The sequence below is a fragment of the Fringilla coelebs genome (genome assembly GCF_963513975.1).
Source record: "Fringilla coelebs genome assembly, chromosome: 1".
Taxonomy (NCBI): Eukaryota; Metazoa; Chordata; class Aves; order Passeriformes; family Fringillidae; genus Fringilla; species Fringilla coelebs.
In genome coordinates, this window is record NC_140028.1 from 145,521,265 (window position 1) to 145,547,060 (window position 25,796).

Consider the following 25,796-nt stretch of genomic DNA (forward strand, 5'->3'; position numbering starts at 1 on the left):
TAATGTCTAAAGCCAGGTTTTTGTTTTTTCCAGCCTTCCTGGGTGATCTTGTCTGTTCGCTGTGGAGCTCTTCTGCCGTATCCTTTTAAGTTCAAAATTCTGTAGAAAACATGTTAAAATGGATATCACTGAAGGATTCAAGACTATTTGAAATAAGTACTGCTTAAACGTCTAAAATGCTCTCTTGTGCTTTGCCTGCCAAGGTTGCAGTGTGCTTGGAACTTCTTTGTCCTCAGTTTTCCTGTCCTTTTGCCTATTTTGTGCTTCATAGGCACTTACAGGACAACTGTTATCAAATGGAAAACAAGAGCTGGTAGGTGCAAGAATCCAGGTGTTCATACTAGGAATTCAGGCCTTAATGTGCTTCAGAGATCCAGAATTCCTGTTTTATACCCAACAGTTTAAGGTGTGTGCCTTTGCAACTCGCTGTGTTTCTGTGATGTGGTCTAGGCTAGTGATTTTGATAATTTGTGTATGGACATAATCAATATGTTTACTGTGCTTTCATCATCAGGATGAGTGTTTAGTTGCTTATGATACATGTCTCTCAACATTCTCCCTGTAGATGAGAAGTGTTCACAAAAAAAAAAGCTTGGAATCAGCTACATTTTCAGGATTAAGTAACCTAACATTTCTGTATTGATGTTCTTTCACATGAAGGAGTTGCACTATTAAAAAATTTGTCTTCCTTCTGCAACCTGGGTTTTTTAAAAGGGTACTCTAAGAGCTGATATTATTGGATACCCAGAAGAGAAGTAAACAGATGAAACAATGGAATGGTGCAGTCTATGACGAAATTGTAGCTATAAATGTGGGAATGTAGCTCTCAATGGCTGTTGCTCAGGAAGTCTTTATTGTGGGAACATTGTAATGGCCAAATGAAAGGACCAGGTCTCAGTAGTGACTTGTTCTTCAGTTGCATGGGAGAAGGAAGTTTTGTACACCTGTGAGCAGTAAATGTATCCTTGGACCTTTGACTTTCTAGCACTTCATGTCCTTAGAACATGGTGGGTTTAGGTTTTACTCTGAGCCTTATTGTGCTCACTAAAATGGGTTGTTAAGTCTTTACTTTGTTTTATCCTGTTTCAGTCTCTTTACGACTTCTAGTGCAGTGACATCTGGCCTTTCATTAGGGATTTAGGTACTGCCATAATGACAAAAATACAGTCATTAATAGGAATAGCTTAGTTTTTCTAGGTGATTGCTTTTGGACCCTGTTTAGGCAGAAGTTTGACATTCTGCATTTTTGTCTTTAGTTTATGTTTTAATTTGATAGTGGTCAAAGTGGTGATTGAATTTCTGAAGAACCAAGTCCTAGAAACATCTTGTGTCAGTTAGACATATGGATCTAATAAGAGCCTTAAGGATTTTATGTTGCCTTACCAATTCCGGTGCTTATTTGATGGGCATTTGCCTGTCAGTTGCTAAAGGTAAAGTTTAATATAGAAAGATTTAATACAATGTAAAAGCACAGTATTTTTTTTTCTGTTTCTTAGTGGAACTTGTTTTCACCAGAGGGTACTTAAGATGGCAGAATGCTCTCCTGTGCTCTGCTCACTGATGTGTGCAAAGTCTATCTAACCTGCAGTGGAAGGGAAGTAGCAGAAAAATGAAGCTGGAAGCAGACTCTGAAGAAGGAAAGAGAGTTTCATGTGTGAAAACCATGGCTATAATGCCATAAAGAGGGCTGGCAATTTCTTTTGCAGCAGAAGCAAGAGTGAGGAGGGCGTATTTTTCAATGGTCTTGTATAGATAAAAGAGAGTCACAGCACTTCTGAGCTTTTGTTGGTGGCAGGAAGAAAAGTGAGTTTTTCTGTATTCCCTCTATTTTGTTTTATTGTTGTGCTGCTTGTAACTTTTAAAAAAGAGTCTCTTTCACTCCTGTTCTTTAGAGAGTGCAAGCTCCAAGCAAACTGATGGACCTCTTAAAAGTTAAATACTGTCTCTGCTTTATGTGCTAGCAGTCGGTACTCAGGCAGGGAGTAGACACCTGTACACTTTTGAAAGATCCAGTACTGAGTTTTTACCTTGGATGAAATGGAGAATAATTTAGCATGTTCATCAGGCCTGAACTTCCCGAGGTATTCTGGGTTATGGCAGTAATTTATGCTTAAATTTTAAAGTGCTCTTGGCTTTGTTGTCAGCTTACTGTGTGCTGTCTCTTCTGGGCCTCAAAATGTGAGTGTTGCTGGTGCATCTGTCAACATCACGGGGAAAATAATTTTGTTTCATTTAAAAAAATCTCTGTGTGCATGTGACACAATGTACACCTGTTTCTGTAGTCATTTTTTTGTGACAAATGTGCATGGATCTTAAACACAAGATCATGTGTAAGTGTGGAAAAGAGGGGCAAGTTGCAGAAGTCTGATGGTCCATCTGTCTTTCCCAGGTCAGTTCTGGTTTAGTGTTACTAAAATTGATCATAATATTGCAGGTGTTCTGATTTAGTTTGTACATCAGGTTTTTTTTCTTGATGCATAAGCTTTTTTTGCAAACAATGTGCTTTCAAAGATGAAAGTTTTTGAATGGTCAGATACTTGGTATTATCTGAGAAGTACTGCAAAGATTGTTTCATTTCCTTCTAATGTCCCTCAGGAAACTTATCTAATTATTTTGCATCCTTGACACCTGCTTTCCAGTGTAAATGGCTTTTCTCCAGAATCATGTCAGATCTTTTTTGGAGTCACTGCTTGTCTCTCTCAGGTAAGAATTGAACCGTATTTCAGTCTACTCCAATGTGCATTATATGTGGGATGTTTGCTTTTTTGAGGAGAGACACCAGTTTTTCTGTTGTACTATGACTTTTTTTTCCTCTTTGCTTTCTCTGTCTCTGTGCAGGTTAAAAATTACTCTTTAGTGATTTTTCTTGTTGCGTGTCTTTGTCACCCTTTCTTTCCCTTTATTACTTTCTTGCTAATTTGGTATTTAAAAGTGATAGGTAATACATTAGCCAGCCTTGTAAATGGTGTGCTGTGGATTACTAAAATTCTTCCAGCTGAAGCCAGCTGGGTGCACAGAGCTAAAAGGCTTTTCCACCTTCCTTTTAGGTTTCATCTGAAGACCGAAGTACGCTGTGGGCTTTGATTACTTTTTATGGAGGGAATTGCCAGCTGAGCCTCAATAAGAAATGTACTCACTTGATTGTGCCTGAGCCAAAGGGGGTAAGAGTTTATTACATGTACAGTTCTTCTTGTTGTAGCTCTCATTTGCTTTCAAACAGTCAAAAATTTTTCCATCTGCCTGAAGTTAGAATTCTTAACACTGTTGATTAACAACTAAATTCAGCAAAATTAGGCATTGCAGCTATTCAGTTCACACTTATTTTCTGCATGGCTTTAAGCCTGATTAATTTAAAGGGTGTCCAATTTCACACTGGTATTTGAATTCCAGTTTGAATAAAGAATTTTATTCTTTATCTTGTTTGTCTTAGCCTAATTTTGATATGTCACAGTCATTAGTGATTGTGATTATGTTATAAATCCACAGATACAGAATCCGTGAAGAAAAACAAAGGACAAAATTGAAATATTGAAGAATAAAACATGGGCTGGCACTGGGAGAAGAGAAAGTGGGGCTTTGGGAAATGAATGCTTTTCCTTCTATAAAATATAGGAACCTTTGTAGGGCTGGGTTCTTTTGGGTAAATATGTGTGTTTCAGGGTTTGGTGGTGTTTTTTTTTTTGTTTTTTTGTTTTGTTTTTTTTTGTTTGTTTTTTTTTTTATTAAGTGCTTGATATTTCTTCTGTGGACTGTTTAGAAGGGTCTGCTGAACACCATTCTGTTTCATCACAGTGAAATAAAATGCTTGGGCAAAACTTTATTACCTAAAATTTTGTTTGTAAGAACCAAGGAAATACATCAAGAATCATACCTTAATAGCTTACTTAAAAGCTTAAATAATAAGATTTTTAGAACAAAAGTTGTTGTCTTTAACTTGCCAGTCAAGAAACTTTAAGAGGCTTTAGCATTCTCTGTCTGTAGGATACAAATATTTTAATGCGCACAATCACTGAATGGAAACAATTTTATGGGATTATCAATTTTTGCTTCCAGTCCTGCTGCTCTGATACACTACAAGCGAAACTGCAGCAGTTTGTAACAAGAACAGTTCTGTCACTAAGATAACTTAAAACTCACATGATTGCTCTGACTAGATACAGGATGATAAAACAAGACTGTTAATAATTCTCACCAGAATGAAAGAATAAAATCTTGTGTTGGCAAATAAACTTGATTATAACTCCAATCTCTTTATTGTGCATGAATGACAGTTTCATTGTAGGAAATAACTTCAGAGAATCACTAAATTCATTTCCTCTGAATGTGCTTGTTGTTAATTTATGTTGTTTGACATAAAAGAAAACACCAGCTCAATCATTTCTAAATAGTAGATCCTGAAATAAGTTTCAGATTTTCAAAAGAAAAATTTTTTTCTGTACTGTTTTGATGTATGTGAGGGGTTTCCAATAAAGAGGATATTCAGATAAATAGGACACTGATTCTGTGTCTATTCTATTTATTAGAAAAGGAAACAGTGGAGTTTTAAGATTTAAGCTGTCTTCCTGCTGAAGTGCTTTTTTTCAGTGTCCCACTTTTAAGTATTTGTCTCTATTATGGAATTCTGACTTTTTCTCCAAATGCTTTTTCATAGTGGGACTGTTTTTTTTTTTTTTACTTTTTTTTAATGGATGAAACATAAATTGTATTTAGGCTTGCCTTAATGTCCTCCTAAAAATCACGTGCATTTTCGTATTGACCATGGTGTTCCTCAGTGCTGGGTTGGAATATTTTGGTGATTGGGTTAGAGAAGAATTTTGCAAGTGAAGACATTGATCTTTTGTAGTTGTGCCTTCTGAGTCCTTTACAGTGTAAATATGGAGAATTTGGGTTTTTTTGTTTTAATGTCTTGGAATTTGTGGTTCTGCACAGTACAAGTCCTTTTGGATCTGGGCCAGATCACTCTCTGGTATTGAACAGTGTCCTTGTAGTCTCCCTCTCCATGCTCTAGCCCTGATCTCAAAGAACTTACTTGTGATTGTTTTTGTCTTTAAATAACTCTTTTCCCCCCCTCCCCAGGAAAAATATGAATGTGCTTATAAACGGGACAGCATTAAAATTGTGACCCCAGACTGGGTACTGGATTCTATAGCTGATAAGAGTAAAAAAGAAGAGACTCCTTATCATCCTCGTTTAATTATATACGAGGAGGAAGAGGAGGAGGAGGAGGAAGAGGAGGAAGAAGCAGAACATGAAGAACAAGATTCACAAAATGAGGCTAGTACTGATGAAAAATTATCAAGCCCAGCATCTTCTCGAGAAGGATCACCTTTGGGTGATCAAGCTTTTTCACCAAAATCTACTTCTGCTGATAAGGCAAAAGGGGAACTGATGTTTGATGATTCTTCCGATTCCTCTCCAGAAAAGCAAGAAAGGAATTTGAACTGGACACCAGCTGAAGTCCCACAGGCATCTGCAGCAAAGCGTAGGTTGCCTCAAGGGAAGGACTCTGGGTTGATTAATTTGTGTGCCAATGTCCCACCAGTGCCAGGTAACATTTTGCCTCCTGATATGAGAGGCAACCTCATGGCTTCAGTGCAAGGTGCCCAAAGTTCTGACCGCCAGGAAATGATGGCCACGTGGAGTCCAGCCGTGCGGACGTTAAGGAATATTACTAATAGTGCTGATATTCAGCAGATTAATAGACCATCAAATGTAGCACATGTAAGTGTTGGATTTTTAATTTATAAGCTGTTGGACTTTTTCTTAGGAGTTATAGTGAACAAGAGCTTCAGTTTCCTTTTGCTGTTCTTAAAATACCCAAAGTTAATACTTCCCCTTATTACTTAAATTGTAGCCAAATTTGTAATTTCCTTGTAATAAGTAACTTAATTTCTAGCAGATTCACAGAATGCATTTGGAAAAAAACATATGGAAGAGTAAAGCTATGTATAACTACAGCATGGTTTAGACTTTCAGTAAGGACTTCTTGGTAAGAGAGGGAAAAACATGAATTTAGAATTATTTTGCTAGTTCAGGAAACCTGGTTTCCTGTCCTTCTAGATTCTCAGTTAGTGCAAGGAATTATTTATGCCATAAACACATGAAATTGTGGAATTGATTGTTCCCACAGTAGCTTCAGGTCTATACTGCATTGTTCTGCTGGGCATTGTTAGGTTGTTAGATAGTGTGCATATTATGATGCCGAAGTCCTAAGTTACACTTTCTTATGCCACTTGTGTAGTTGAAATAATTGCAGCTCTTGTGTTGAATGTATTTCTACAAGAAAATAAAAAGCAAATGAGCATGCTGCACCTGCAGCATTGAAATGCTTAGATGTTTGTGGGAAGGGAGCATGAGTCAAGTAGATACTGATAAATGTTAGATCTTTCTTTTACTTAAATAATTGCATTGGTACTTTTCTTTGGATGTTCAGCTGATGGTAAAACTTTGAAAGGTGCCAGGGTAGTACAGAGGCTTCCAGCCAGTCCTTAAACACACAGTGTGGAGTCACTCAGAAATGTTGACTCTGTGCTGATTATATGACATCTGAATACAAAAAGAAATACAGGCTTTACTTTAAATCTGATTGGATTCCTGTTCTCAGTGCCTTGAATTCTGGGCAAGGCTTGAGCAGAGCTGCCAACCATTTGCTCAGTTGGCCAGCATGGGTAAGTTAGCCACCACGCCTTCTCCAGCCCAGTCCCTGTGCCATCAAATCCACATCAGTGGTGTCCCTGTAGAAGTATTTCTCTGTCAGCAATACTTGCAGAGCTACAGGGCACTGGTGGCTGTGTGCTTTGGCTTGTCTCTGTTCATCCAAAGTCTGCTGGAGCAGGGGCTGGATGGTGATGTGTGAGGGCTGTACCAAGTACCTCTAAGGCTGCTGGGCCAGCTCCAGCATGTGCAGAAAGGCTTTGCATCTTAGAACTGTGAATCTGCTTCCTGGAGAGAGAAATACCTGTTCTGCCTTTTCCCCTATAACTTCTCTTTTACTTTCTGCCCTCAATGATGTGTGCAGGTCTCAGTGAACTTTATTGGAAGGTTAGTGTTTAGTTTGAAGCTCAGATTTCTGCTAAGTAGCAAGATCTGTCATCATCAGGTGTTTACAGATACATAGTTACTTTCTGAATATAACCATAGAATGCTTTCGAAGGTTTTAGCCCTTTATTTTGAAATACGTGTCTTGAAGCTTCTGCAATTTTGGCTTTTGCTACTTGTTGTGGAGAGAAGCTTCTCACACTGAGCCATGGAAAAATATTTTGTGTGTGTTATTTTTAGTTACTGAATGTTTCTACTGTGGTGCTGCCGAGACATGAGTGATGGGTGATGCATTGATAATCATGGCTGCACACGTGTGCAATACCAACCACATCAGAATTATTTAGATGACACCTGAGATGTTTTGATGTGCATTGTGAAAACACTTGAGCCACCTCTGATGGAGAGTTGATGGATAGTTGAGAGGATACAGTAATTGGCTTTGTGCTCTACTGATGGGCTTTGATTCCTCTCTCACACATACACATTGCTGAAGGTGATACTGTGTGTGTTGAAGTAGTGAGGGTGAAGGAAACAAGCTTTGCAGGATTCATCAAAGCTGATTTCATGTTTAAAAGACTTAATGAATGGCAAGTCTAGAATTTCCTATTGCTCCTTCTCATTTGTAATAGGTAGTTTATATTAAAATATTTTGATAAATATGTAGAACTCATCCTACTCTATTAGAACTTTGCCTAATTTTCCCTTTTCTGATGCATAAAAATTCGCTGCCTAACTTGTTTCTGCTTTAGTGTGAAATGATTTTTCTCTTAATAGTGAATTATACATTTAAAAATAAAATTAAATTCTAGATTACTTCAGCACTCTATAAACCTAAAATCTAGTATTCTTAAGTAGGGAGGTTAGGTTGTTTTGGGTTTTTTCCCCAAGAAACCCTTAGTGCTCAGCAGATCAATGTTTCTTAGTTTTTTGGTATTGAGATTAAAAAACAAGCTATGTATTCCTGAATTGGTTCAAAACAGCACTAATTAATGAAGGTTTCAAACAGCACTAATTAATGAAGGTATCATTAGCAATTTTTAAGTGAAAATAGGACTATGGAACTAAGCTCTGAATTTAATGGGCCAGCGGGATTTTAAAATTAATATTGCAGTTGATCAATGTAATTATTAATATAGTGTTAATAGTCATAATGCTGTTGGAAAAATTACTAATAATGCAGGGATAGCTTTAATCTTAAATTTAACTAAAATGTGCATTGCTGTTTATTAGGAGTCACATGCAGCTCCACACTTCTCTTTGTGTAAGTGCTGTCTTTTCATTTTGCTATTAGGCAGTTAAAGGTTTTTGTTTAGCTCACAAGGTATTTAGGTGTAGGGTTCTTTTCTTTTAGGAATTGTATTTTCCCAGTAGTTCTTTAAATATTTTTAAAACCGAATGACAACCAAAAGGTCACAAAAATAATCTTTGTTTTCTAGATATTACAATCACTTTCAGCACCTACAAAAAGTTTAGAACAACAAGTAAATCATAGCCAACAGGGACATCCAAATGTGGTGCTGTTTAGTCAAGTGAAACTAACACCAGAGACACATTTATTGCAGCAGTCACATCAAGCACAGCAGCAACAGCACCATCCTCTTTTACACCTTCAACCTCAGCAACTTATGCAGCTCCAGCAGCAGCAGCAACCCCAGATCTCCCAGCAGTCTTTCCAACAGCAGCAGCCTCACCAGTTTCCCCAGCAGCAGCAGCAGCAAGTCCATCAGCAGCACCAGTTCTCCCAGCAGCAGCTCCAGTTCCCGCAGCAGCCGCTCCACGCGCAGCAGCAGCTGCACCGCCCTCCGCAGCCGCTCCAGTTCCAGCAGCAGCATGTGCTGCAACAGCAGCTGCAACAGCTGCAGCAGCAACAGCAACAGCTGCAACAGCTGCAGCAGCAGAACCTGCAACAGCAACAGCTGCAACAGCAACAGCTGCAACATCAGCAGCAGCAACTGCAGCAGCAGCACTTACAGCGACTGCACCAGCAACATCAGCAACAGCAAATGCAGAATCAGGCAGCGCAGCACTTAACTCAGACACCTCAAGCACTACAGCTTCCAGTTGCAGCCCAGCAGCCACAACACCACCAGCAGCAACAGCAGCAACTGCAGCAGCAGCCGCTTTTTGGGCACGATCCAGCAGTGGAGAGTTAGTAATTATTGCCTTCTGATCCTGGAAAAAAGTAGCTAATGATATTGAAGTGGGGTAGAATTTCAAAAAGTAATGCTATGTTTACAGGATTGGATTGTAAGAAATGCCACTCCTGGCTCAGAACTGTTTTTTCTGATTTTTTGGCAAATACTTATATAATATTACAATTATAATAATATTATAATTATAATATTATTATAATTATAATATTATACTAATACTTATAATATTATTTTATTCAAATAATAACGAATGATGATCCAGCAATCTGAAAAGCATGAGAGTGCTGAAAACGTTCTCTTTCCAAATATACAGTTGATACTACAAGCACACAACCTATACTTTCAGAACAGTGTTAGTAAATGCATAGCACAATTGTTTAAAAACTTTTTTTCCTTTGGAAGAGGGGGAGGGGGAAACTTTGAAACAGCTACAATTCTGGAAATACCAGTAAATTATTGAAGATTCAGTATCAGAAAATTGAATTATGGTAGAACTGAAAGCTTTTTATTGTTTTGGCTGTTCATAGCTGATCTCTGTAAAAGAGGAAGTGGTCTTATGTTTTCTTTGATCGCCCTTCCTTCTGCCCCTTTAGCCCCTCTTCATCCAGGAAAAAAAGCTACCCTTAACAAAATCAGACTCTGGTTGAGCTGTGCCTTAAAGGCTTTCAGCCTTGGAATTTTGAATCCTACTTTTTCCAAGGAAGTTCACCTAGGAGGTTTATAACCTGGTGTAATAGGAGGAGGTCAGTGTAGCAAATGTGTTCTGAGATGAACTTTTCAGACTTGTAAGTATTTAATTGTTTGTTCTTTATGTGCCAAACTATTTCAGTTCCAGAAGATTATTTCCTACTGGGCTGTGTCTTTGCGATTGCTGATTACCCAGAGCAGATGTCTGACAAGCAGCTGTTAGCAACCTGGAAACGGGTAAGATTGTGCATAATATAATATAACATAACATAATGTCATAGTCCCTAAATTCTAAAAGAAAACATTGGAAGTACTTCAGCACTATTCACTCTTCTTTAGGCATCCTTTTGTGTAATTCTTCTGTTACAAACTAAAAAAAAAAAATATTCAACTGCTGCTGACCAGAAAAAGTAATAGAAATACTTTAGGTGTGCAGCCTGGTTGAATTAAGTCTTCAGTCAGAACATGATCTAAATAAGTTGCAGCCTTAACTATTTCCCACTTATTTATGCTTTATTGAGGCAGCTGTAGTACAGCAAATGTAATATAGCATCGCTGTCTAGCTTTAACTTGATTGTATAAAACCATTCTTTTTTGCATATAAGTTTGGCATTTAGTAGCCTGTGAGGTATCCACCTGAGTGAATAAGATGGAAGAATAGAGTGTTTCTATTTTTTTGCCAACTTCTATTTTTCAGAAAAATCTGATTGTATCCTTTCCTAAATAAGAGGACTTTGATGTTCTTCAGAAACTTCTGATGGATTTTATAGTTGAATTTTCCCTACAATTTTGCATAATCAAGTAAGCTGTTGACATTTTTAACAGCACTTGTGTTTATTGCTGAGATAGAATTAAATAGTTCATGAAAAATTGTTTAATAGTTATACTGCAAAACATAAAAAAACATGAGAAGGGTTATTTTTGTTTATATATATCTTTATTTTGTTTATTTTTTTCCATTTCTTCTAAAAATAGACTTTTTGTTCAGTGAAAAGCTGCATATTTAATTTTCTTTTTTGTTTTCAAAATTGTTCTAAAGCTAGATAACAAACCTAGTTTTGGGGGGTAACTCTTCAGTGAAGTGGTGCTAATAGTGGCAGTGTCCTAAAGGGTGGACTTTCATTTCAGACTTTTTGTTTCTTAATGTAATGTAAAAATAGTTATATCCTAGACGTTCTGCACTTACTCTCTTACCAGATCATCCAAGCACATGGTGGGACAGTGGACCCAACCCTTACAAGCAGATGTACTCACCTTCTGTGTGAAAGCCAAGTCAGTAACATGTATGCTCAGGTGAGCCAGATGGAAACCTGCTGGGTGCATGCTTTCATTTTATCACTGGGAAGGCAGGCCTCTGCACTGTGTGCTTCCTGTTTAGACAGCAAATATAAAGTTTCTCATTACGTGTTTTTTTTTATGATTTGTGTTTTTTTGGGGTACAAACTTTCATAGTGTGTGTAGTAGACTTGTTCCAGAGAGCATTAAGGAAGGTGCTATCAGAAAGAGGAGTCTAAAATGTAGAGAAAAACAATTAAAATCTAAGTTTTGATTTGTAGAAAAAGTATAAAAAAATAAACGCGTATTTTGGATTTTAAAAGCTGTTTGTGCCTGTATTCCTAGGCTTTAAGAGAAAGGAAGAGATGTATTACAGCACACTGGCTGAATGCAATCTTGAAGAAGAAGAAGATGGTCCCACCTCATCGAGCCCTTCATTTTCCAGTGGCATTTCCACCAGGAGGAAAGCCATGTTCTCAACATGTAAGAAGGAAAAGCTTACTTTGAAAGAATGTTTGCTTCATTGCTTGCTTCATTCCATGAGCAGTATTAAAACAGAGCTAGAAAGTGCTTTACACGTTTCTTTTGCCTTGGAAGAAAAGCTTCTGTTAATCTTAAGGTGCTGTGTTGATGTGGTGCTGCTGCCAGGTGTTTCTCAGTGCTTTGCAAGTCTCCCTGAGTTCAGACTGGTGAGGAGTAACACTTGCCTTTGTGAGTTACTCTCTCAGACACTGAGGGGCAAAGATTGCCTGACTTACACATAGCAAGATAGCAGCAATCCAGGCTGCACAGCTTATAGCAGCAGAGCAGCAGCACCTCGAACAGTATGTGCTTCCTTACCATAACCCAGGATTTTGAGAGGATTTTTAAGGGTTTTTCTTAGTCAGTGCTTAGCAAATACCTGAAAAGGAAGCCTGTGCTGCTAATCAGAGGATAGGAGGTCACAGTTCCATTGCCTGTGCAATGAGGAGCTGTGAAAGTGGAATTTTGTGGAATGGAAAAACTCCAGTTCATTGAGAGGCATCTTGGAATGTACTATGCTGTATAAACCAAGATGCCAAAGAATGTCTTGGCATTGGATTTCTTTGTGCTGGATGCAGACATATGGCATAATGGTTGTGCTAATAGCCTGTCCTGACTAACATAAAAAGAAATACAGATTTGGGAAAATTTGAGTATAACAACAGTGGTTAGTAGTAAATGTAATATGCAATGTAATAAACACAGTTTTAAACAGAAGTACTGTTGCCTTTCCCTAATGAAAAGATGAGAATGGCAAAAACAAAAACCTGTCAGGATTAAAGATAATAATGCAAGATGTGGAATTACAGTTCACCAGCTATGATCAGTTGGCACAGTTTCTTTGGCTTCATTGCAGAGTAGAGCGCAGTTTTCAGATTTTTAGAATAAAACAAGTAAGTGTAAGCATTTTTTTGTGTGTGCCTCTATGTAAATAGCAGCAGAAGGAAGATGGCAGACATGTGAGAAGCAGATTAGCTCTGAGCTCTTCCATAATAATGCTGTGGTCTCTGTGAATAAGAAAAAGCTGACCAGAAGAATGAAAATTTTTCTTCCTGAGTCAGAGCTACTGCTAGAAGCCTGAAATTTTTATGTACAAACAAATCACTTTTAAATTGTACTGTTTGTATCCTACAAGCCACGCTTTAATTGCGTGCTTTATACACCACACTGTGCATTTCATTGTAATGTAAAAAGTTAGTAATGGAAAAATATTTTTCATGGGAGTGTTTTGTAAATGCCATCAGTGTTCAGTTACTTCAAACTGTCTTTCTGTCTGCAGATAATCTCTGTGACAGGATTTGTTGACAGTGACAGAGATGACCTCAAGCTCATGGCCTACCTAGCAGGTGCCAAATACACAGGCTACCTGTGTCGCAGCAATACAGTTCTCATCTGTAAAGAGTAAGTGTTGCACTCCACAGTCCTTGCTTTCTCAGCAACCTCTTGCCACGTAGTGCCTCTGAACATGTGAGGTGTCACTGACATAATTTATGAAAATCCTTTCACTAGGATTTTTCTCCTGAGAAGCCTCAGAAAATAAATGTAAAAACTAACTATCTGATGGCTGTGGAATGTGGTCTGGAGATTGTTTACCAGCAGGTGCATCTTTGATTGGTTGCATGTGAATTGTTTTTAATTAATGGCAAATGACAGCCAGCTGTGTCAGACTCTCTGTCATGAGATTTTAATATTCATTTCTTTCTAGCTTTCTGATGTCTCCTTTCTTAGTGCAGTTTTAAAATATAATTTTCTTTTAGTATAATATATATCATAAAATAATAAATCAGCCTTCTGAAACATTGAGTCAAGATTCTCATCTCTTCCCTCGTCCTGGGCATCCTCAAACACCACCACAGTGAGGTGCTCTGTGAGGCTCGTTATAAGAGTGTTAATTGTAATCAGTTCTGCAGTTTGATAACAATAAACTTAGTGGTGTTGTTTCTTGAACTAAATTACAGCACATATTAAGTGATAAATTTGGCCTTCTGAACACAGGCAAAACAGAAGTCATTTCTAACTTTCCTATTTTATAATATTCCTAAGTGATGCTCTTAGATCATCCATAAATAAAATACCTTTTTTTTTAATAGTTGTTCTAAAACATTGAGGAGGGAAAATTTAAATCCGGGTCTAAAGATTCCATTTGCAGCAGAAGTTCTCCCCTGACTGGCTTGTTCTGACACATAGAACAAAAGCATATTTTGGAGTATCTCCTCTGTCACAGTTAAAACAAACAATAGACCAATAAAAACCGGTGATGTTTTAGGTTTATTATTAGAAATTGCTATTTGTACCAATTTCTTTGCAATGCAAATTCTTTTTCTTCTTCTCTGCCCACCAAGGGCCAGTGGGTTGAAGTACGAGAAGGCCAAGGAGTGGCGGATCCCGTGCGTGAACGCGCAGTGGCTCTGTGACATCCTGCTGGGGAACTTCGAGGCGCTGCGGCAGATCCAGCACAGCCGCTACACCGTCTTCAACCTCCAGGACCCGCTCTCCCCCAGCCAGCACCTGGTGCTCAACCTGCTGGGTAAGAGTCACAAAACCCTCTTGCCTGCAGCATTTTTATGTGCCTGTTTCATCAGCAGGAGCGTGTTTCCTCTGGTATAAATAATTTGGCAATGGTGTCATTTTTGTTCTCTTCTCCATTCCCCAGATGCTTGGAGAGTCCCGTTAAAGGTGTCACCAGAACTTCTAATGGTATGTTGAATTATTGTATATATACAGCTGTTTTGGTAAGATCACTCCATGCCTGTGCTGAAGCTCCTGGTTGTACTTTTTGCTAATGTTCTGTTTTATTTTGAGGAATCTGAGAAATAATATTTTTGCAGAATTAATGAATTTTAGTGGGATATGCAGAATGAAGTTGCTGTTGACACACCTTGGGCTAGATATTTCATTTTTCAGTTTCTACATCAGACCTTAGTACTTTTAAAATCAGTACCTAGTGCTCTGTATGTGAGACCACATAAGGGTTTTTAAGACAGAACACCCAAAATCAGTAAGAATTTTGTTAGAATATTGACTGAATTTTAAGTATGACACATAATGTAAGTTAAAGGTGCTACTACTTCATATCATCTCTCTGATATACACTAAGAACTAAAACCATAGGCATATATACCATGTATTTTAAAATTTAAAAAATATATCATGTATACTAAAAAGTGTAGTTGATAGCCCTGAAATATCAGCAGGAATGAACAATGGAAAATTGTACGTTGAAAAACATACAAGAGAAGTAAATTTTTGTCATGAATGCTATTCTATGAACCGTGCAAAATGTAAGTTTTCTGCATATTCAGATTAAGCTGCAGTTTCCCTGTCAGCTCTTACGCCTATCTCATGTTTTTGTATTGTAAATTTTCTTCCCATTTCAGATTTATACTCGATAATTTTTCACAGTATGTCTTGATGTAGGCAAATTTGTACTACACGTGACTCTCAGATAACATTTTATTTTGCATAAAAACATTTTGCCTTGCCTCTTGTGTTTGGATCACTTGTCTCTCAGTCACTTTTAAACTCTTCAGAAAAGAGCTGCTCAGTAACTCTCCAAATGTAATTTGTAGCAATGTTTTAAATGGGGATTCTGGGCACTGTGGCTTGAATACCTTGCAGCTCTAGAAATAGGCACTACTGTTTTCCTGACCATGAGTTGGAAACATTCTTCTTCTAGACCCTAGTGGATTTGTTTCACGGGCTTGTAGAAAACTGACATTTAGAAAACTAAATGTTCTTAAAAATTCGTAGTCTTCATATTTTCCTGAAGATGGAAAACATTCTGCTGTTACAAAAGTAAAAAGTCCTTGAGAAGGTTCAGTATGCAGTATTAGTATTTAAAATAGCTTTTAACTAACTCAGTTTTGGTTTTCTTGCTACGACCCTTTGCATACACATAGCAGTTGAGCTCATCTTAAAACTGGATACATTCTTCGTGTGGGTCAGTTACACCAGGTTTTTGTCCATGTTTTATCTTGTGTAGCAAATGGAGACCTCAGGGATCTGATAGGTGATTTAGTACCTCCCCTTCTGTATTTATGTGGGGACCCTTCTTGCCCGTGTGAGGTGGGAGTTTTGTGATTTAGATTGAAAGGGGCTTCTGGAGACAATCTAGTCTAGCTGCCCTGTGGGTGCCCACACAGGAATATGGCTTGGTAATAGAAAATGCTGGGCATGTGGAAGTGTCAGGGAGGACAAGGTACTTCATTCCTTTGCAGGAGACATTTCTATTTGTCTTGGGGTTTGGGGTCCTCTTCTGAGGACAGCTGTCTTGTCAAATGCTGTTAATGCCATCTACCTCTTGCATTTTCATAGTTGAAATGTCTTTCATAATGTGAATATGTGCACTTTTCTTTCCAGCTGCTCATACCATGGGCTGACTGGCATAAAAATGCCTGGCCTGAGAGCAGGGAACAAACCCCTGTGGTTTGTTCCTCCCAAAGGAACATTCTCACAGCAAGGCTGGTACAATGCTGCCTGTCTTTCTGGTCATGTGCCTCATAGCATTCTTCATTACATTTCAGGTATTGGAAGGTTAAAATGACATAGATGTCACACACTCCTCAACCTGGGAGCTGTGGTTTCAAGTTACTCAGACCAAGGAGAGTCTAAAAGCTACATTTGATCACCCGTGGGCACATGCCCTGGAGGCTGATCTGGTACTGGGGAGATGGCACTTTCTATCCAGCTTCTGTTTCTGTAGTTAGGGACCTTGAGTTTATAACAGTATTATCTGGGATATTACCATTACCATGAAATTTAGCACCAGGAAGAATATTGTCTTCATGTGCTTAACAAATGGACAGACTTTTCAGTCTCTTTCTCATTTAATTCATTGGCTTTTCCTTTGATAATTAGCAGTGTTATTTAAAGGAAAAAAAGTCCCACAATATTTTATTTGGTATGCACTTTCAGGGTTACCTAAGTTTGTGGAGAAGCTTTGGCTGAATCTCAGCTTTGCTGTTGGGCTTGTTGTGTCAGTAGTAGGTGCCCCATGTCTTCAGCCGGGTGTAATTTTCATTTGTGATTAATTCAGGATAGAAGTTGCTTTCCCTGTTTAATTCAGATCTAAACATGGAACTGGTCTGATTTCAGGGTGTGAGGTTGCCTTTGAAACCAAAGCAGAATGAAGCCAGTCTTCAGCCGTCTTCCAAAAGAGCAAGGTAAGAGCAGTGAGCATTCAATGCCCATAGTCCTTGACTGACTGTTCCTCAGAAGTGTCAGCTGCCCATCAGCCTGCACTATCCTGTGCCCTGCTCCGTGAAGTAACTGTCAGTGGGCTTTGGATGGTGCTAGTTCCTCAGCTGGCAGGACAAAACAGGAACTGGGAGAGTACAGAAAGAGGAGAATATGTCATGTTCTCTGCATGGTGATTTTTTCTTTCAGAAAAAGTAGTGCCTTAATTCTCATTTGTCTGGGTCATTCCATCAGTGAAACTTGCAAAAGTGTGCATGTCTAATTTCAGAATTACAGTTCTACAGCCTTGGGCCCAAACATCACATTCTGCTGTATTTCCTATGTTCTGTAGGATTGAAGACCTGCCGCCGCCTACTAAAAAACTCACCCCTGAGCTGACACCAATGGTGCTCTTCACAGGATTTGAACCTATGCAAGTGCAACAGTACATTAAGGTGACTTTCAGGCTTATATCTTGTGAACTACGGTGAAACATCTGACAGTTTTTTATGGATGTTGAATTTTTGCTAAGACTTGATAAGCATATACCTAGTGGATAAAAACCAGTACTTACCAGCCTTGAGGTTAGGGTAGATTTATGGGAAATGAATTTTATTTGGTAGCTGTTCTCCTTTAATTAACTACTTTACAATACTGTGCTACTTGCTTTTTCTTTCTGTAGGACTGCTTTAAAAAGCAAGCCCTTTCCACATTTGTTTTTAAATCAGTAAATTTCATGACCAAATTTAGGTGAGAAAAATAGTGATGGTTATCCTGGATAAGACCCAGGATTCTTCTAGTGGGGTTGCTGTCTCTAGTGCCAAATGTTTCAAAGACAACTGATGACAAAGCTTATGGCAGGTGTGAGATAAATTCCTGTGGAGGTTTTGTTCTGTTCCCTAATAAAGCTGTGCTAAAACTTAAATGCAAATTATTTATAACATTCAGATAATGAGAAGTAACTGAGGCCTAGTTTGAGTTACTACATTTTTTAGAAATACATACTTTGATGTCCTCAAAAATATAAAATATTGTCTTTATTACACCTATACTTGTTTTTAAAGTGGTTCAGCTTCAGAGGTCTTTTTTCCCTTGCAGTGTGTGCATTTGAAGCTTGAATATTTTGGGACATAAAATCTTTTTCAGTGTATCCCATAAAGTTACAGCATGAACTTCTCATTTTCTGTCATGTTGGTACCAGGTTAATTGTATAGAAAATCTGTTTTGGTAACAGCTATGGCTCACAAATTAAAAAAAAAAAAATCAACTTCAGCCTCAAAGCTTGTGAAGTTGAATGTAAACCTGTCAGCGCTGATGTTATCAAAACTCTGCAGAATTTGGATACCTAACTGGAGCTGGATATTCCTCATCTTACTGAGATCTTTGTACCTGTATGGCCAAAGGGTCCCTTCCACATCAGAGTGGAAGTTTTGCAAGGTCTGCTCTCATGGATGTGAGTGCTTGAGGTGAACATAGAAAAGCAGCCTTTGCCTTTCGGGAGGGTACAATGTCCTGTTGACAGGGTGTTTATTACCTGGAAGGAAGGAAGGAAGGAAATAGTGGAGAGGTTCCGTGTCATTGAATAATACTTTCTTGGGTCATTATGCAAACCATCAGAACATGGTAAAATAGAGCTAAAAGCACTGTCCCTGTCTGTCCTAATGTGCTCATCATTATCAGAGCAGTGGAGTGCACAGGGCTGCCAGAGACCTCTCAGGCCTTCTAACCTAACCAACCCTTTGGCATTCTTGCTTTGGGACTCCCTAGTATCCATGCAATATAAACTGTTAAATATTTATACTTATAGATATTGGTGTGGATTTTATTTATTTGTGTAAATTGTTTGTCTCAATCAGAGGTCCAGGGTGCATGGTTAATAAAGCTGTTCAAATATTTTTTCATCCTTGAAATTTTTATGAGGGGAGCACTCTTTATCTCTAACACCTGTGGTAATCTGATGTGCCTCACCAGCTCATTCATTGTGTCGCTCATTCCTTCAGATAATGACTGGCTTAAGTGATAAGATAGCAACTGTGAGGAGCTGGTTTGAGTTTGGTGGCTTAACCAAGGAAAAGGGAATAGTTGCTCAGTATCATCAAAAATGCATGTGGAATATGTGTTTTTCATGAGATGCTTTTCTCTTTAAAGAAAACCCTAGCAAAATTAAGTTTGCTGTAGCTACACTTTATGCTGCACCTTCCCTAGAAAAGAGCAAAATTATTATGTATTCTATTGCTTACTTAAAATTTATTATCCTGTTTCACTGAAAAAAAATTTAATTTGTATCTTACAGTTAGTTCCTTGATTAAAAAAGCACAACACAAAATCAAAAAACTGCAGAAGTGGGAAATTGTTTTTAATCTTGCCAGGTGATATTTATGTCTGGACATATCTGGATTTTTAGTGGCTGTAAATTCTGTCAAAATTAATCAGCTTGAGTAAAGGAATCACTGTAACACAATCTACATTTACTATTTCATTAGGAGCTTAGTTTTATTTGATGTGATGATATGATATTAAATTTATTTTTTTCCTCCATTTTTAACAACTATTTCATTCCGGTTTGTGTTTTGTACAACTTTCAGAAACTGTATATCCTTGGAGGTGAAGTAGCAGACTCTGCCCAGAAATGTACCCATCTAATTGCCAGTAAAGTGACCCGAACTGTCAAGTTCCTGACAGCAATTTCTGTAGTCAAGCACATAGTAACTCCAGAGTGGTTAGAAGAGTGTTTCAAATGCCAGAAATTTGTTGGTAAGTTAAATTAGTGTCAATTCCTACAGTAAAATAAATGTTCATTGACATATTTAAATAAATATTGGTGTTTTGTCTTCTGACTTCAGTGTTTCTTGGCAGTTTTTTAAGGAGTTCAGCTTTTGAAAGGAGAAGTTCTAATTCTACAAGTCTGATTGTCATCATTCACACCTCTTGAAGAACTATTTGCAAAGTTTTTAAAATAATGATATTAGCAGCTAGTTTGTGTTCCACTTGTGTTAGAAGGTTGTCTTAGTATAGTTAAGCAAAGCTGTAACAAGAATTATGTGTTTGATTTTTTTAAAATCAGGTTCTCTTTTAGCAGAATAATTTGTTTCATTTAGTTTTCATTTGTTTTAATACAGTTTTTCTCCTTAAATGAAAGAAAATCACACTTAAAAAGATAGTGTTAGGGTGATTAAATGATTGGATATTGTTAAGTATTCTGTTTCTCTCTCGTGTAGCTGTTTGGTAGATTTTTACCTGTGGCTGCATTATTTTTTAATTCACCCTTTCTGAAAGGGTGATTATTTGGTTTATGATTGTTTTGTGCATATATAATTGTAAGATGAAAATGTGTATCATCACTGGCTAACCACTGTAAAGACTTGAATCTATGGATCATTAACTAATAAACCAGCAAACATTTTTAGAAATCTCAAGAAGGCAGTTTGCTTATTTCAGCATCAGTGAACTGAGAAACTGATTAATTTGAAAACTCTTAGAAGATGAAGAAAATCAGGGGATTTAGGATGAATGTTGTGATCTAGTACTTGAAGTACTTCATTTATATACTGAAATGAGGTTGATTTGTAGCTAATGGGCTGGTTTCAGCTTTGTACCTGCTATAATACAGCAATTGTACCTGCTAAAAATACAGCAATTGTTTGCAAAAATTGCCTTGTTTCTTTTGTCCTTTGGAAGAGTGTTAACACTGTCTCTAGCAAGTTGTCAGAATTGTCCTTGGAAAGACCAGTTTGTTCTCTGTACAATTTTTTTGTTTTGGTTTTTAGACTTAGGGGTTTTGGATTAAATTTGATTTAGAAATGTGTTTGATATAGCTTTTGTGGAAAGATAGAAACTGAAATTCCATCCCTAATAAAAAAAGGGAAAATTGGGTGAATAACAGGACAAATGAAACAGATCAGACAGTTCTTTCTGTTAAGACTGTGTGAGGACTTAAAGACAGTTTCTGGGCTCCCATAGGTGGCCACAGTAATTTGAATTTAAACTTAATCCTTCTGCTTGATCATTCTCCTTTGCATAGAATGAAAAAATAAAAATTTGCAAGTCCCTCCAGTAAGTTAGAAAAGGGGACTTGATAGTACAGTGATTGTTGTTAGGTATGCAGGTGTAAAACACAGTTTAATTCTCCAAGTACTTGGGAGTCATGTTTGTAAGAAGCCTAATGAAGAGGGATACTTTAATCATGTTAAATTCTAGTAGGTGTCTGCCTTTCAGAGCCACTCTGCCTTCAAGATGCTCTGCTCAGATTCCATCCTGGGCCATGGGGGTGTCTGTGTTTTCTGTGCCACATCATCAGTCTTTTCTTTTTCAGATGAGCAGAACTTTGTGCTCAGAGATGCTGAAGCTGAGGTGCTTTTCTGCTTTAGTTTAGAGGAGTCTCTAAAGAGAGCACAAGTAGCTCCACTGTTCAAGGTATGCAGTTTACAATGCTTGGGAGTTTTTCAACCTGATTTGTTTAGCATTGGGACTACAGGTTTTATAGCTGAAAGCAGTAGAGCAGGCTGGCATATAACATGAAACATTTGTTGTAAATTTTGGTTTTGACTTTATGCCTGTTTTCTGCCTAAGCGTTGGGGTGGATGTAAACCCTCTGAATGACTGGATCCTGTAGATGTTAACCAGTCTCAGTATATTTGTTCCCTTCCAAAATTTAGAACACTGCTCTGTTACTTGCAAAAAGCCATTTATGGAAGGGACTTTCTTTTCTTTATTTTCTCTTTTCTTTTTTACACCAGTCTCATAGCCAGAGCACTTGCCCATAAAAATGGGAGTGTGAGAGTGAGTTTGCCCTTCAGCCTCAGGGAGTTCTAGTGTGAATCTCCTTGGAGAATGCATTTCCACCGGGCTGTTTGCTAGGATGGTGTGAGATGTTTTCATGCCTCTGGTTAAAATTGCATTACACTGCAGAGAGGTATCTGGAGCTCTGACTTGCTGAAGTTTCTTCAACTTAACTGAATTACACGCTGTTTAGGGAGGTGAACCACCTAAAACAGGTATTTTTTTCTACCTGTAATGAATAAGGATCTATGTCTTCTATTATGTCTAAATGCTACATTTTTCTCGGTTTTGCACATTAAATAGCAATGTGTTTTCTGTTTTTTTATTCCTAGCTGATAAACAGAGATAATCTACTTTGTGATTTGGTCACCTATCTCAGTCAAATAATAGAATAATTTTTGTAAGGAAGTTATAAATTGGGTGCTAATTAAAAGGTAAAAGTTCTTTTGTAACACTTGAGATGTCCCTGTGCTCAAAGAAGTGAGGAGCATTGCTCCTATGTGCCTCACCAAGCTGTAGTTGTTTCTTTACAGCTGTGGAGATAGACACACCTGAGCTGTTCAAAATAATCAAAATTGTGCATTTGCCCCTCCAGAGGAAACATCAGCAGTAATTAAGGACAACTCATCAACTGATGAATCTGTGTCCATAAGCCCAACCCCAGCTTACAAAGCCTGCCCTCTTGTATAAAAGTGTCACATGGCATTAAAACTTCATGTGTTGCAGAAATCAGTTAACATAATTATGCTTTTTCTTGTTCTTCCTTTTCTCTTTTTAGGGGAAATATTTTTACATTACACCTGGAATTTGTCCCAGTCTTTCCACCATGAAAGCCATTGTGGAGTGTGCAGGAGGAAAAGTATTGTCCAAACAACCTTCTTTTCGAAAACTCATGGAGCATAAGCAGAACAAAGTGTGTTGAGTGTTGCTTTCTAAAATTTATTTATAATACCTTACCATTTTCTTCTGAGCTAACCATTCCTTTCTTTCCTTTAGAGTCTGCCAGAGATAATCTTGATTTCCTGTGAAAATGACCTTCATTTATGTCGAGAATATTTTGCACGAGGCATAGGTAGGTATAAGCTTTTGTTGGGATTGAACAGTATAACTGTTACTTTGAGATATTTTTTTGTTTTCTATTTTCCAATTATTATTATTATACAGATACAGAGATCTTTTGAGGCTTTCAGATACTAATAGAGGAACACATGGACTATCCTACAAACCATGGAGAAATCCAAGCCAGCTGTTTGCTGGATATATCTGATAAGTTATTTTATAGGCAGATCACCACAAATTGTTGAATTTAGCAACAACTGAAACATCAGTGTGTTACCAACATTATTCTCATCCTAAATTCAAAGCACAGCCCTGAACCAGCTACTAAAAAGAAAATTAACTGAAACCAGGGCACCATCTCAGTATTCATCAAGAGAGTTAGGGGTTTTCACTTCAGTTATTTTCACTTTAGTGTAGAGCCCCAAGAAGTGCTGTATTTAGCAACAGTGCCAGGTGTAGTGTCAGGTGTGAGACACTTGCAGAATGAGGCAAAATTTCTGTGTAGGGTGTGAACTGTATGAATTCTGATATTTCCAGATGTCCACAATGCTGAGTTCGTCCTGACTGGAGTGCTTACTCAAACACTGGATTATGAATCATATCCTTTTTGTGTAAAGACATTCTGCTGCTTAAGGGAGTATGGTTTACTAAAAGTTATTCCTAATTAGGAACTAATTAATTATAATTTTTTAGGATATGTAATGTTTACTTGGTAATAGGGTAGTTTAACACCCAGGAAAGTAGCTTAAATTCAACGTGGAATTAGTTTTTGATGGGAAATACTTCAAAGGAGGAAGAAGGCAGGGTGGTCACAAAGGAGTAGTAAATATTAGTAAATAGTAGAATAAATTAGTAAATAGTAGAATATTAGGCAATGGGAAAAGAACATAAGGGAAATACTTGGCACAAGTTACTTTCAGATGAGGAAAGCAGCTTTTTCTGAAGATTATAGACCCTGTTTAATAAATGCAGTGGAGGGACCAGTAAGGCCTCTGTGTCTTGATGCATGTTCATTATAGAATTTGCTGTCATTTCTTACCGTTGTTCTTCCTTAACAAGCTTACATATAAATTTACTTGATGGATAGTGAAATGCCTTACTGCTCCAGAATCCTTGGAGCATTATATCTAGCAGTTCAGCCATTGTACAAAGCAACTAGAACTTCCTGTGGATGCTGTTTTCCAGCTGTTTTCCTAGGGATGATGAGCAGTTTAAAGCAGGAAAGCAAAAATAAACTGCATCTTTTTTAGGATGTGTAATTTTATTATGCTGAAACATAATTTACTATGTTTTGTATTATACTACCATTTTAAAAGAGCCCACTTTAGGTATCATGATGAGCCCATTTTTAAGCATTTTAAAATAAATTATGGTACTTCAGCCAAAAGTGTAATTTGGATGTAAAAATAAAAGGGCTTGCTATCTATTAAATTATGGATGTCGAAGATGAAAATGTTTTGTACTTTATTTTTATTTCTTATACTCTATTTTCTTTTATATTGATATTTTGCCCACATTTGAAATAAATGTACTTTTAAATGTTTTACTCTATATTTTAGTGGTCGTTCATTTTTTTGAATACTGTGCAACAATGGCACTCTGGTAAGAGTAAATTACTCAAATCTTTTTCCAAGCAATGTGAAATTATTTTAAGCTTATTTTACCAGGTATGTTTTAATATATGAATCCCAGTGCTTTAAAGGGAAATAATTGTAAATGTATATATGTGTTTTTACTGAAGCAGAGGAGCAGCTTGAAGGAGAAACTATAACCCTGCATATTCCACTGTTGTGATAATCTTTTGTTTGTATAGTGAGTTTTACTAAATAAATATTAAAAAACCAGTCTCCCGAATCTATATTCAGTGGTATTTCCTAAAACACACATAGTGCTAATCTGATTTGACCATTTTTTATCAGTTTAGATTCCAGTAGATGAAAAAGTGATCCTAAAAGTATTTTTTTTCTTTCTGATCATCCATACAATTCAGCTCTGATGCTGTATAGACAAGTGAGTATCTGCACTCCCCCATAAGGAAATTACTGATTTCAAATCTCTTTTATGTTGTGGCTTAAATCCAGCTGGTGCTTGGATTTACTGATTCTGTTGCCTTTCTCCCAGTGCCTTAGTTGAACAAAGTGCTTAAGTGAATGACAAATTGCTGCTCTAAGAACACAGTGGTAGTAAATGTCAAGATGAGTGAGGTCCCACAGAGGTCACTGTGTGCCTGTTGCCTTCTATTGCTGGCTCTCTGGCTCTGGTTCCTCAGCTGTATCCTTGTCCTGACCAGCTCCTGTACTTGTTTTTTTTTTTTTTTTGGGAGCAGTAGGGGCTGTGTGAAGATCACTGGAATGGTAACATGTCTAGCAGTGTGACTTTTGTAAGGTGGCAAAGTGGGATAAATGAGAATGTTGCACTTTGGTCACAACGGTTTTAAGTGAATGAAAGGTTTTTTAAGGTGTGGTAAGGATGGGAGGAAGTGGTACTTTTTCACAAATGCTATTTACTTATGTCAGGGTCAGTGTTTATTCTTAGTGTGATGTTCAGCTCTCTGAAATGCAGCTTCCTTTTCATTATGAGGCAGATGAAGGAAAAGATGAAGGAGACCTAAGGTTGGAAATTGATAATATGATTTTGTGCTTTAACTTTAAAAATAGTGAACAAATAAGGAGGGACTGCAGTGGGAGTTAACTGTTGGTTGATGAGTTGTGGTGCACAAATTACTTAAATTGTTCAGACATGTGGACCTGACAAGTCTGGTCTCCCTGTCAGTGGAGGGAGAGAACATCTCTGAAACCTGACTTAAAGAGCCCTGCAGAGACACATCTCTCAACAGTTCAACAAAGTAGTTTACAGAAAACAAATAATCCCACCCTAAAGAATGTCCTAATACATTGCATGAATACTATTTTTACTGGAGAAATAAATGCACCTTTTTTCCCACTTAAGAATGTAATACTGAAATAGTCTAAATCTGTGGTAATCTCTTGGAATGAATAGATTTTCTTCATTGTACTCATTACCAAGTGGCAGGAAGATTTTTGAGTGCCTTTTCCTTCAAAACAGATATCAACTGTTGCAGCTTTTGAATGCTTGGCAGTTTTG

At 37.5% G+C, this 25,796-nt stretch overlaps 1 protein-coding gene across 2 annotated transcripts in view; it reads left to right on the plus strand.

Annotated features, from left to right (window-relative positions):
* Window positions 1-24,490, plus strand: part of PAXIP1 (PAX interacting protein 1) — a 31,620-nt gene extending 7,130 nt beyond the window's left edge. The window contains exons 3-21 of one of the 2 annotated variants that reach the window (XM_084205609.1): window positions 34-77; window positions 2,640-2,703; window positions 3,048-3,161; window positions 5,077-5,721; window positions 8,478-9,189; window positions 10,024-10,118; window positions 11,079-11,174; window positions 11,502-11,639; window positions 12,958-13,079; window positions 14,021-14,205; window positions 14,332-14,375; window positions 16,773-16,840; window positions 17,206-17,308; window positions 19,439-19,607; window positions 21,166-21,266; window positions 22,411-22,545; window positions 22,629-22,704; window positions 23,229-23,288; window positions 23,755-24,490. In XM_084205609.1, the coding sequence (XP_084061735.1) occupies window positions 34-77; window positions 2,640-2,703; window positions 3,048-3,161; window positions 5,077-5,721; window positions 8,478-9,189; window positions 10,024-10,118; window positions 11,079-11,174; window positions 11,502-11,639; window positions 12,958-13,079; window positions 14,021-14,205; window positions 14,332-14,375; window positions 16,773-16,840; window positions 17,206-17,308; window positions 19,439-19,607; window positions 21,166-21,266; window positions 22,411-22,545; window positions 22,629-22,704; window positions 23,229-23,288; window positions 23,755-23,771 (2,988 nt within the window). In that variant the 3' untranslated portion in view covers window positions 23,772-24,490. Of the gene's footprint in view, window positions 1-33; window positions 78-2,639; window positions 2,704-3,047; window positions 3,162-5,076; window positions 5,722-8,477; window positions 9,190-10,023; window positions 10,119-11,078; window positions 11,175-11,501; window positions 11,640-12,957; window positions 13,080-14,020; window positions 14,206-14,331; window positions 14,376-16,772; window positions 16,841-17,205; window positions 17,309-19,438; window positions 19,608-21,165; window positions 21,267-22,410; window positions 22,546-22,628; window positions 22,705-23,228; window positions 23,491-23,754 lie in introns of those variants that run through there. The other variant, XM_084205608.1, reaches the window with a different exon arrangement.
* The last annotated feature ends 1,306 nt before the right edge of the window (window positions 24,491-25,796 follow it).